Below are 12,014 nucleotides of genomic sequence, written 5' to 3' on the forward strand. Positions count from 1 at the left end.
GAAATCAAAGGGTTAATAGAAAGGGCCAAAAATGTATGTTTTGGTGGTTGTGCCCGTGATGTCATAGAGTCAAGTGTGTTCCCAGAGGACCGACCAACAACAGGAAGTCGTTGAGGCCGAAAAGGCAGCTGCACTGTGGGAGGAAACAAAGAAAGGGAGAAGCCAAATAGAGGGTGTCAATGATGACAGTGAGTGCCGGGCTGTGAGTCTTGTCGCGCTTCGCAAGTGCAACATCAGTGCAGAGAACATGAGTGTGGCTTTTAAGTGCCAAAACGACACTTTCAGTCCTGCTGGGGAAATGTCAGCAAAGAGTCAGCTCAGCAAGAGACAGCTTCACCACACCAAGTAAGTTGAAGTGATATTCTGGATTGACTTTTTTTTTTTAACACTTTCGGAAGCGGTAACTTCTGATGAGCTTTGTTTATAAATGTTCTTTTAGACACTTGATCTTAACCTTCAAGGAACATTAATCAATTAATCGACAACTAATTGATTCTTGAATTAGTCTCCTCGGATTTTAATAATCGAGAGACATTTTTTTAACTAAAGAGTGCCCAAATCTTCTGATTTCAGGCTCTCAAAAGTAATAATTCTCAGATTTCCCTACTCCTTCATGAAAGTGGACTGATTTGTCTTTTGCGTTTAATCAAAAGAAGACATTTTCAAACATGTTTAGTTGTTTTTTGATCACTAAATTATACAAAATAAACAAAAAGATTATGTTAATAAACAGTAAATAGGGAAATTTGGTTTTAATACACTTTAGTGCGAGGAAAATTGCATTTGATTAATTGATGGAATAATCAGTTACAAAAATATTTAATAGTGACTTAGATGGTTTTCATTAATTACCTAAGGAAATCTTCCATTTTCTAAAGATTGATTTATAGTGAGTGATTTGTCGGATGATGCATTTGGCTTTGTTGTTTCCTTTGTGTTTATATGTAAGCCATTTTAATTGTTATGAGCGATATGGCTTGGCAGTACATCCTTCAAAGTGTAAAATGAATTGCTTTCAGAGGGATGTCGCTTCAGAAATATGTCACTGTGAAACTCATTCTGGCAGTGCATTTCCTAAATTTATGCTCATGTCAACTCGTAAAGAGTTCATACTTCAACTTTTGTTTGTATGCAAATTTTCAACTTGGTTATTGACTTCCTCCTGTGTAGGTGGATATTAAGTTTATGTATTTTTTAATGCTTCTAAAACTTTGTCATGTATTTAAGTCTTTATTGTAAAAACTGCATAACAAGAATCTATAAGGATTCTTCCTTCTGCTTCATGTTGAAATTTTAGTCAGACTCATACTCTTCTCAAAATGCTGACGAGCAGGCACTCTTCTGAATCCAGTTGAACAACTGTCAGCTTCCAGAGTTTTCTTTTATTGTTCCCCAGCCAGTGAAACAAGTGAGAAGTTCCCACATTGAGCTCGCAGCTTAACACTCACAAAGTAAACTGCTGCCATGCACAGACTTTACAGTCTGCCCAGAATCCCATTTACCAGCTGAATAGTGCCACAAATACAATGTCACACCGGAGCATCTGTCTGTTCCCCACAAATAAAGCAGCACTTATTTTCCTCTGCTTGGTGTGAATTCTACAAATAGAGTAAATATTCAACTGTGAATGCAGATTTTCACTCGATATTGCCAAGGTCACAGGAATCCTAGCCTCATTGGCTAAAGGGATTTCCTGGTTTAATGCTGCCCAATAGAGAGAAGGTGGGAGGTCAGCATGATGTGCTTCTCTCAGACAGAGGGGCTGACATCATCGCCGTGGCATTGCTGGTTGCCTAGGAGAGAGAGGAGTAGAAAAGATGGGGTTCAAAAAGGGGGCACAGTGTTTTTAAGATGGATCCTTAGAGTTTTGTGAGAGCTGAGCAACATAAAAACCTGAATTCATTTGTCCCATCGGGAGTATTATTGTCTATGTTAAGGAATCCTGCTGGTATTTTCCTTCATGCAAATGTGAACGTTTTGGCTCGGATGCCGTAATCCCCTCAATTTGCATGATCCTATGGGCGGGAACAAAGATGTCTTCCCCAGGCAGTTTGTGCGTGTGTGTGTGTGCGCATCTTTTGTTAGTGAGAATTTCAGCTTTGTAACAGTCTCAGAATACTGCATTCTCCATAGCAGACACATTTGTTTTAGTCAGATAAGTTGTGAAAGACTTGGTACTCTTATGTTGTCTTGTTTTCCCTATACTCCTTGACCAAAATTGGCATATTGATCAGATTTCAACAGCATTTTTGCATGGCTTGCAGATAGAGATGATGGATTTCCCTCTGAGCTTTAGAGAAGATGCTGTAGCTTTAATAATTCATTAGCAGCTACATTTCGATGTGCGTGGTGTTTGTGCGCATTTCTTTATGATGCTGGGGCAGCGTTTCCCAACCTTTTGTGAGTCAAATCACATATTTTTGTTGAGGAAAAAAAATCTAAATTTTCTCAGAGGGAATACACATACTAATCATATCTTAGGTTTTATTTAGTGAAAATGAACAAAAAAAAAACATTAATTGCTGTTAAAAGAAATCTTCCCAATTGAATAGGGCAATGTCCCACTACATACCTGATGATCTCTCTTGGTACCATGGCTGGGAATGTTGTAACAATGGTCTTGTGAGTGTGAAGTCAGGCGTGTGGGCCTGGGTGTACGTCGTCGTAAATGTTTCAGGTTTACATCTGTCAACTGATGGTTATCCTTGGCTCGCATCTAGCAGGTCCATTTGGTTGCACCACTTCCTGCACCAGTGTCAACGTGCACGTCATATAATGGCCCAGAGCAACATCTGTATACACATGCAAGCTTCCTCATGACTTGTGCCATGTGTCAAATGGCAAAGAATGTTGTGTGAGTATTGATTTACAATATTTAAGTGAATAGTGTATTTTTTTCATTTTTGTCTATATGGCCCACTGGTATGTTTAATCATAAAACATTAATTCACATTTTGATTGTCCTCAGCAGTTTTTTTTTTTTTCATCCAACCGTCTACTCATTCATGTGAACAGGGACAAATGAATCATATTCAATTTTGACCCACGTCTGGCACTCCTCATGATTAATACGATGCACAGATGGTCCAAACTATATTACATCATGAAACTGTCTAATAACATTACCTCAGGGGGTATAATAACTGTGAATGAAGGTATATACCGATAGAGCATATGGAGGTCGTTATGTATTTAAAAAGTATTTTAATTGCTTCGGCACACGCTCATAAATTTAATTGTTACTGTAATGTGCAAAATTGCACCCTAACTGAGGACCAAACTCCAATGTTGTCCAGTGCACCGCAGATGGCCACTAGTTTGTTTTTGTGGTCTCATATAGACAGAAAAAGGTGAGTTTTGGAAATAAGCTGCCCAAGATTGTCTTGGAAAAAGGAATTTATTGCTCTGTCAGACAAGTTAATTCCATAGAGGATTTCCACAGGAAGGAGGTTATAGATTTTCAGACTCAGATCCCTCAGTTATTGGCTGTTTTCAGGCACCTGCGGGATTCCAATTGAATGTCTCAAATCTGTTCTCATATCTTTTTTACTTTTCCATGGTCATAAATTACATCTTCTGAATATACTTGTCTTTCATGAGCAAAGTGCATTGAGTTCAGTAAATCACCCAAGTTCTGGTTGATATTTTGACATTCTGCACGGGTGTGTGTTTGTGTCTGTGTGTGCGTGCGTGCGTGCGTGCGTGCGTGCGTGCGTGCGTGCGTGCACAAAATCAAGTGTGCGTATTTCATGCTGATAATCCTCTTATGGTCTATGCAACTGCAAATTCAGTACCGGAAAAAATACCCAAATGTGAGCTTTTGGATACACATGTAGTAAGTTACTGCAATTATGACTGAATGTTAAACGTTTTTCCCCCCTATTAATGAAATGCTTGATCATAATCCTGTTTTGAGATTCCTATCTTGAGGGCATCACAATCTGGTTCCCACTAGTGCATTCAGCAATAAATAATTCTGGCACTCCCAGCTACATATGTTTGCAGGGAAAATCCAAATCAAGCATGTCTGTCAACCCTCTAGGTGTGAATTTGTCTTAAGTACAGGGTTGCACGTTGTGTGTAGGGAAGTGTCTCAAGGGGAGATAAAAGGGCGCAGGGCAAGGACAGCCAAGTAGATCCTGTCTGGATGCTGCTGACATCTCCTGAAAGCCTTGACCCACTTCCAAGTCTCCTCCCACCCAAACATGCTGCATACTGAAGCAGCTCAATGTCGATGTGCTGCGAAGCACTGCGTGCTGATGCTCAGATGCTCAAGAGGGAGGGTGTGCCTGCAATGAAGTGGCGCATGAATAAATTGTGTATTCTGCCATTACAAGGTGAATGCGAGTGCAGCGAGTTTGCCGACAGAAATGACCTTGACCAAAGTCAAAAGAAGAAAACTGCTGCACCTGCAAGTTTATCAGCACCTGCGCTTGTTTACAGCAATACACATGAGGGCCCAAGCTGAGGAATGCCAATAAACTGAGGAACGTTGTTGGAAAATGTGCATTGGACGTTCAGACAGCCAAGTGATAGGAAGGAAGTGGGGGAGACATTCACTTAGTCACAGCTGGTACACACGCACAGATTCAGACAGATTACGAGCAAGAAGACAAATTTTTTCACATGCACACACATTAGTGTATCACTAAGTAGGTATTAGCACACTTTTCAGTTTTGGACAGAGTACTCCGTGAGTATTTTAAGGCATTGTTTGCAGACAAAAGGGGAGAAAATGTTTAGTTGGGAAATAGTGGTCAGTTTTAAATTTGGTCGACAGAGACTGACATTCATGTGTTAGGTTTGCATGAATTATTACTAATCCAGTCATAATTGCACATTAAATTGCGATTAGAATATTGGCGTATATATAGTCTACTACATGTGGCATGTGGTACTACATTGAACGCACGCAACTCTAAATTGGGAAGCATTGCCCAAAATATGGGCTGAAGCTTTCCTCGTAGATTCTTTATTGAAATTTACCTTAAATAGAAACACAGTAATCTTATCCCCATTCAACAAAACTATGGTATCAATAAGGTGACCAATAAATGGACACCTCAAACGGCACAGCTTTTATCAAAAGTAATTTCAAGACACATTTCAGCGTCAAAGAAGCATTCTTTGCTGGTTAGAACGGACAATACTGCACTCGAGTCATTATGATGTTGCAGATGACAGCATTGCTTGTCTTTGAAAAACAGTCACTGGAGACACACACAAACACAAAGGCTCAGTCATAGCTGTGTGTTTTTGTGATCTCATTTGTCTTGCCTGTTTATCTCATTAGGATTGCTTGCGATAGCCTTTACAAGCACGCTCATTATCACCACCGGGACTGTCTTGCTGCATTTGTGTAAAATGTAAAGGTCACGGACATCGAGTCAACATATCTGCCTTTCACTGTTGGTGTTGGAGTCAAATGTTGAAAAATGACAAAGTGAGGCAAGTTTACAATAAGATAATTGCTCAACTCGAAACAAACATGTCAAGTTCATAATAACTGGTAGTTGTATATAGACCATGTTGCATATCCACAAGAACAAAAATTAGTCATTATTTTCAGTCAAAGGTTCATGTGTTGCCTTTTTGCATTTCCTTTGTTATAGATGCTGTGAGTGCAGTAGCTCGCTGTCCCACTGGTACTATGAAAAAGATGGACGGCTCTTCTGCAAAAAAGACTACTGGGCCAAGTTTGGCGAGCTGTGCCATGGCTGCAATGACCTCATCACCACTGGCCTCATTATGGTAAGAGGATTATACAGCTAACACTTATCTTTCCTTAACCTCCAGGGCCTCGGTTTTTACAGTGCATACATTGGCTTTTTGAAGACTGGCTCAAAAATTCCACTTTCTTATCAAATTTGAATAATAAATCCTTTTGGGGTTTTTGCTGATGGAAAAAATGCACTTGCCAGATATCGTAAATGCGAGTGTAAAAATGAGGATTAAATGTGCCAAGTCTGAGTTAAGATAAGCAGTACCAATGTAATGAAAATTATTTGCATTGTGTGATTGCAGCACTAACACTTTATAATTAATATGCTACAGACTTTCTAATATAGTTTCTGAATAGCATTTGGATGTGCGTTTGTATGTTCTCTGACCTAGGAAATGGATGCCTCAAATAATACAGACTAGATTCACTGCACATGATAAAATATAGTCTCCTCCTTGACATGTGTATCTCCTTTGCAGTGCAATCTCAATAATGTAACATCGCCGAGTCTTAAGCGAATTGGGGATCATCCCTCGTCCTGTGTGTCCTTCTCTGGTTTATTGATCTTCTCACAAAGAAAAATTATGTCTTTGACTTAGACAGTATGAGATTGACTTTCTATTTTTCACTGAATTCAGCAGAAGTCCTTTTATTTATACACTCGCCCAATTGGCATTCATCTTGTTCAAGCAAGTAATTTTTCAAAGATGCTGTCACTGATTTTCATTTATTCAAATTAAGCATGAAGTGGCATATTTGTGGTGTATTACTACCATATCAAATTGGTAAGCCCAGAAAGATGTAACAGCGCCCCATTGTAATGCAATTTAATTAAGAATTAAAAATGGTCTTTTATGGTGCAACAAAAAAGCATTAGTGCAGCTACTATTTTCAGAAGGCTTTGTGACTTCAAGTGAACGGCAAGTGGTTGCATTTGTTAATTATTCTGGGGGGTTTTGTTCCACTCAACTTTTAACGACTTCACAAGCTTGCAATTTCATCTCAGCTTTTCTTATCTAAAAATGAAATCAACCTAATTCACAGGCTAATAGACAATTGAGATACTATTATTGCCTCAGTCTGATTTGTTCCAGCCAAATTACAATTAATTATCTGTCCCCATCTTAAAACAACACGCATGATTCAAGAGTCTAGACAGTTTGAGTAATTAAAAGTGGCTCTTGGTAGACTTTTTTTTTTTTAAACAAGCTTTCGTCTTCCTGCAAATAAAGTTGGCTGCGTTGTGAGAACCACTTCTCATTCATTTAAGATGCATGTACAATGTTTGCCAATAAGTCACCCCGACTTACATACAGTAAGCACTGTTGAGTAGATATTCAAATGTATACAATAAAAGTCAAAGTTAATATTTGGTCGCAACCAACAGATTTTCTGTTGATTTTAGCTCACCTATTTTTTGGTCTATAAAAAAAGCCACAAGATATTTTTCTGCTCAATACATCACTAGCATCGAAGCAGGAGTGCATTGCGTTCATTCGACTTTTCTCATTGGCGCCTGGAGAGAGCAGTAACTCACTTGTCAGACTCCACTCAGGTCAATTATGACCTTTCCTGAGGATGTATGTGCTAAACTGAGACTTTCACTCTTGTAATTTAATTACCGTATATCCTGTCCCACCCTCACTCTGCTCTTATCATTGTTTTGCTTTGAGTAGACAAATCTGCAGACAGAATAAAAAAAGCTGCAAAGTGCAAAAAATAATGCTGAGTAGTGGTATTTGATTTGTACGCCAGTGATTCAGGATGATGAATTATTTCTACTCAGACGGCGCCAGGAAAAAACCTTTGACCCGTTCTAAAATTACTTTTTTGTTTGCATAATTCTCCTTTTTTTTATCATTTAAGAGCACCAAACAGTAAAGATCATAGATGACCCAAGTGAACATAAAAAGACAGTTTTTCAATGGTGATTTCAGCTACCTGGCGCTGTGCTGTGTGAATTGTCATATTTAATATTTAATTTAATAAGTGGTGGCCCATTCTTAGTGACAACAACCACAATCGAGCGTTTTCAATAACTGTCATAGAGTCTTACACATACATCTCTGTGGGGATACGTATTTTGGCCCAATATTAGAATTACTTGAATTCAGCAACACTGGAGGATCTCCAAACTTGAACGGCCTTTGCTGTATTATTTTAACTTTACTTTTGTTTATTCATCTATTTATTTGCTGAACTTAACATTAAAGTGAGGAAATTATGTAAAAGAAAAAAAAAATCAAAATACCTTTTCATGTCACGACCGGACATTATTGTTGAGTTAGTACTTTCTCCATAGTGACTTTAGTTTAGTTATTTGGTGCTATACTATCAGTGCTGTTGCATTTAAATTTTGATACTTTCATGGGATACTTTTTTTTTTCCTTGTTTTGTTTGAAAGTAGCAAGCGATCACATGCCGCGCAAGTGAAATCATGTACTTTCCCCGAGTTTTTTCCGTTTTGTTCTGAAACGAACGTGTTATGTGTGTCATCGATCATTCAAGGACAATGGGGAGAACACATTGTGTACTGCATATCATATAAATGAAATGCTTTTAGGATCTGCTTGCAATTAATTGAATGTGTTATCATGACACAGCAAATATAAAATATTTTAATTTAAAGGGCAAAGTAGAAAATGCTATATCATGTTGGTCACAACATGTTCATAAGTAAATTATAAGCCATCAAATATTTAGTTTATTGTTTAGCACATATTATTACAGCAATAACAGTGCAAAGAGGGAGACGAAGCCTAGGGCTTGTAGAGAGCTCCACTCCTGTTATATATACAAAAAAGTGCTGTGCAGGCAAATAAATAAATAAACAAAATCATAACAAGCTAAATATTAATTCATCATATATATAGTATTTAACACAGACACACACACACATACATACAGTGCCTTGCGAAAGTATTCGGCCCCCTTGAACCTTTCAACATTTCGCCACATTTCAGGCTTCAAACATAGATATAAAATTTTAATTTTTTGTCAAGAATCAACAACAAGTGGGACACAATCGTGAAGTGGAACGAAATTTATTGGATAATTTAAACTTTTTTAACAAATAAAAAAGGCGTGGCGTGCAATATTATTCGTCCCCTTTGCGCTAATACTTTGTAGCGCCACCTTTTGCTGCAATTACAGCTGCAAGTCGCTTGGGGTATGTCTCTATCAGTTTTGCACATCGAGAGACTGGAATTCTTGCCCTTTCTTCCTTGCAAAACGGCTCAAGCTCAGTGAGGTTGGATCGAGAGCGTTTGTGAACAGCAGTCTTCAGCTCTTTCCACAGATTCTCGATTGGATTCAGGTCTGGACTTTGACTTGGCCATTCTAACACCTGGATACGTCTATTTGTGAACCATTCCATTGTAGATTTGGCTTTATGTTTTGGATCATTGTCCTGTTGGAAGATAAATCTCCGTCCCAGTCTCAGGTCTTTTGCGGACTCCAACAGGTTTTCTTCCAGAATGGTCCTGTATTTGGCTCCATCCATCTTCCCATCAATTTTAGCCATCTTCCCTGTCCCTGCTGAAGAAAAGCAGGCCCGAACCATGATGCTGCCACCACCATGTTTGACAGTGGGGATGGTGTGTTCAGGGTGATGAGCTGTGTTGCTTTTACGCCAAACACATCGTTTTACATTGTGGCCAAAAAGTTCGATTTTGGATTCATCTGACCAGAGCACCTTCTTCCACATGTTTGGTGTGTCTCCCAGGTGGCTTGTGGCAAACTTCAAACGACTTTTTATGGATATCTTTGAGAAATGACTTTCTTCTTGCCACTCTTCCATAAAGGCCAGATTTGTACAGTGCATGACTGATTGTTGTCCTATGGACAGACTCTCCCACCTCAGCTGTAGTTATCTGCAATTCATCCAGAGTGATCATGGGCCTCTTGGCTGCATCTCTGATCAGTCTTCTCCTTGTTTGAGATGAAAGTTTGGAGGGACGGCCGGGTCTTGGTAGATTTGCAGTGGTCTGATACTCCTTCCATTTCAATATATATGCTTGCACAGTGCTCCTTGAGATGTTTAAAGCTTGGGAAATCTTTTTGTATCCAAATCCGTCTTTAAACTTCTCCACAACAGTATCTCGGACCTGCCTGGTGTGTACCTTTGTCTTGATGGTTGTCTCTGTGCTTTAAACAGAACCCTGAGACTATCAAAGAGCAGGTGCATTTATACGGAGACTTGATTACACACAGGAGCATTCTATTTATCATCATCAGTCATTTAGGACAACATTGGATCATTCAAAGATCCTCACTGAACTTCTGGAGTGAGTTTGCTGCACTGAAAGTAAAGGGGCCGAATAATATTACACGCCCCACTTTTCAGTTTTTTATTTGTTAAAAAAAGTTTAAATTATCCAATAAATTTCGTTCCAGGTTTGATGAATATTTACTTTATCAATTGACACTAGTGAGTCATTTCTAAACAGTGGTGCCGATGGTTCATATCTATTTGAAAATGAGATCATTCTTAGGGACTTATTTTGTATGATGAGTAGTTTGTTGAGGTATGTTGGATATGTGGCTGCCCAGACTATGTTGCAGTAATTGAGAAAAGGAAACAGGAAGCTATAATACAGAGTGAGATGAGCAGAAGGATGGACCAGGGGACAAACTTTTCGTGAAATACCTAGCATTTCCATAGATCTTTTGCAAACCAAATCAATATGTTCAGACCAGTTTAATGATTCGTCTACTATAACACCTAGGAATTTGGTGCTAGTAACTTGTTGGATTTTGTTATTGTTTATGTAAATTTTGGTCTGTTCTTTGGGGTAAGATTTATTTATATTGCAGAAGATCATGAAGGTAATTTTTTTTTATATTGAGTGTCAACTTATTTGTTTTGAACCATTTTGTAACAGAGGACAACTCAGCATTCACGCTTACAATGATGGAATTAAAATCATCATGGGTGGCAATGAGGTTGGTATTTGAACAGCATCCTGTTTCTGTTTGAGTGGTTTTGGTTTCTACTTTTAATTCCATTTTGCTGATTGTGGGCAGTACAGCAACACATTAGCACACGGTTTGTGTGTGTCTAGTTGGAACACCACCAATGGAAAGTCCAGATGTGGGATGTAACTGGTTGGTGACCTTCTGTGGGTGTGAGGTGGGTTTGTGTTTCATAAGAATGTTTTTGTGATGTCTGACGACATGGAGACATGAAGTATCTGTTCTTCATTGTTAAAAAATGGTAACTGATGAAGAATTGTGTTTGTGTGAATCCCAATATGTATGGCAGGCCTGCAGTTCAACTATTTCTAGTCCTCCTGTATACAACTGGCATTTCAATACTCATTAGTGATATGTGAATAAAAACTTTGTTAGCTAATGAAGTGACTTTTGTGACAAATTAAATAAAAAATTACCTGGACAAACATTCTGAACACAAATGCTACTGAAGTGTAGCACTGTTTCACCATTGTTGACATGCCCAAAAACAACACTTAAACTCAAAACCTATAATATCATAAATGGGTAAATGCTAAGCACAAATGAAAACACTAATGTCTTGTCAATAAAATTGTGTGCTTATTTTAGCGTGGAGTTTTTCACATCCTGAATTGTGTGTAGGCTGGGTCATCTTTTGACCACTAAAGAAGGTAATCGAGCCAATGTTAAAACAAACAATTTGCCTCATTTCCAAGCCAGTACCACATGAAAATATTGTAAAATTAGTAAATGACTCAGATGCTTTTAAGAAGTTCCCCTTTCCGCAAGAATTTGTGACGAATTTGTGACAATCATGTATTCTATTTTGGGAGATGGGTTTCACCCTTGAAATGTTTTGCGGTCCCGATCTTATCTGGAAGATTTGATAAGCCCCATTGTGGCACATGGACACATCAGCAAATGTGAATAATCTCCTCCACTACTGCATTGACATGCTCATTGAGGAAACAAGTATGTCACACTTAGCAGTGCAACCAGCAAATTTCAATGTAGCTGTGCTCACTTTTTCACTTTGAGGCAATAGCACATGAGCCATGTGAGTGTTGTTGCTGTAGTTGATGTGGATTAATGTTTTTGCAGGAGTTCGAATCATGGTATACAATAAAAGTATAGTGGCCAAAATATAGCGTCTCTAAAACTTTTTAAATAATAAATTTTAAAATGTCTAATTTTGTGAACCATTCCCCATAGCATCGATTGTAACTTATTTATGAATTCTTAGCACGCACATGTCTGGCCGCCTATTAATACCTCACCACTGAGATGGCCTTGAGCCCATGCATAATACAAGGGGGCAGGTCAGCACACTGAGACGGCA

The 12,014-nt window shown here is 38.6% G+C and overlaps 1 protein-coding gene across 3 annotated transcripts in view; it reads left to right on the top strand.

Annotated features, from left to right (window-relative positions):
• limk1a (LIM domain kinase 1a) overlaps window positions 1-12,014 on the top strand; it is a 32,827-nt gene that overhangs the window by 7,123 nt on the left and 13,690 nt on the right. The window contains exons 1-2 of one of the 3 annotated variants that reach the window (XM_049725472.1): window positions 69-345; window positions 5,613-5,751. In XM_049725472.1, the coding sequence (XP_049581429.1) occupies window positions 248-345; window positions 5,613-5,751 (237 nt within the window). In that variant the 5' untranslated portion in view covers window positions 69-247. Of the gene's footprint in view, window positions 1-68; window positions 346-5,420; window positions 5,444-5,612; window positions 5,752-12,014 lie in introns of those variants that run through there. The other 2 variants (XM_049725470.1, XM_049725469.2) reach the window with 2 other exon arrangements.

This window comes from Syngnathus scovelli, chromosome 7 (genome assembly GCF_024217435.2).
Source record: "Syngnathus scovelli strain Florida chromosome 7, RoL_Ssco_1.2, whole genome shotgun sequence".
Lineage (NCBI taxonomy): Eukaryota > Metazoa > Chordata > Actinopteri > Syngnathiformes > Syngnathidae > Syngnathus > Syngnathus scovelli.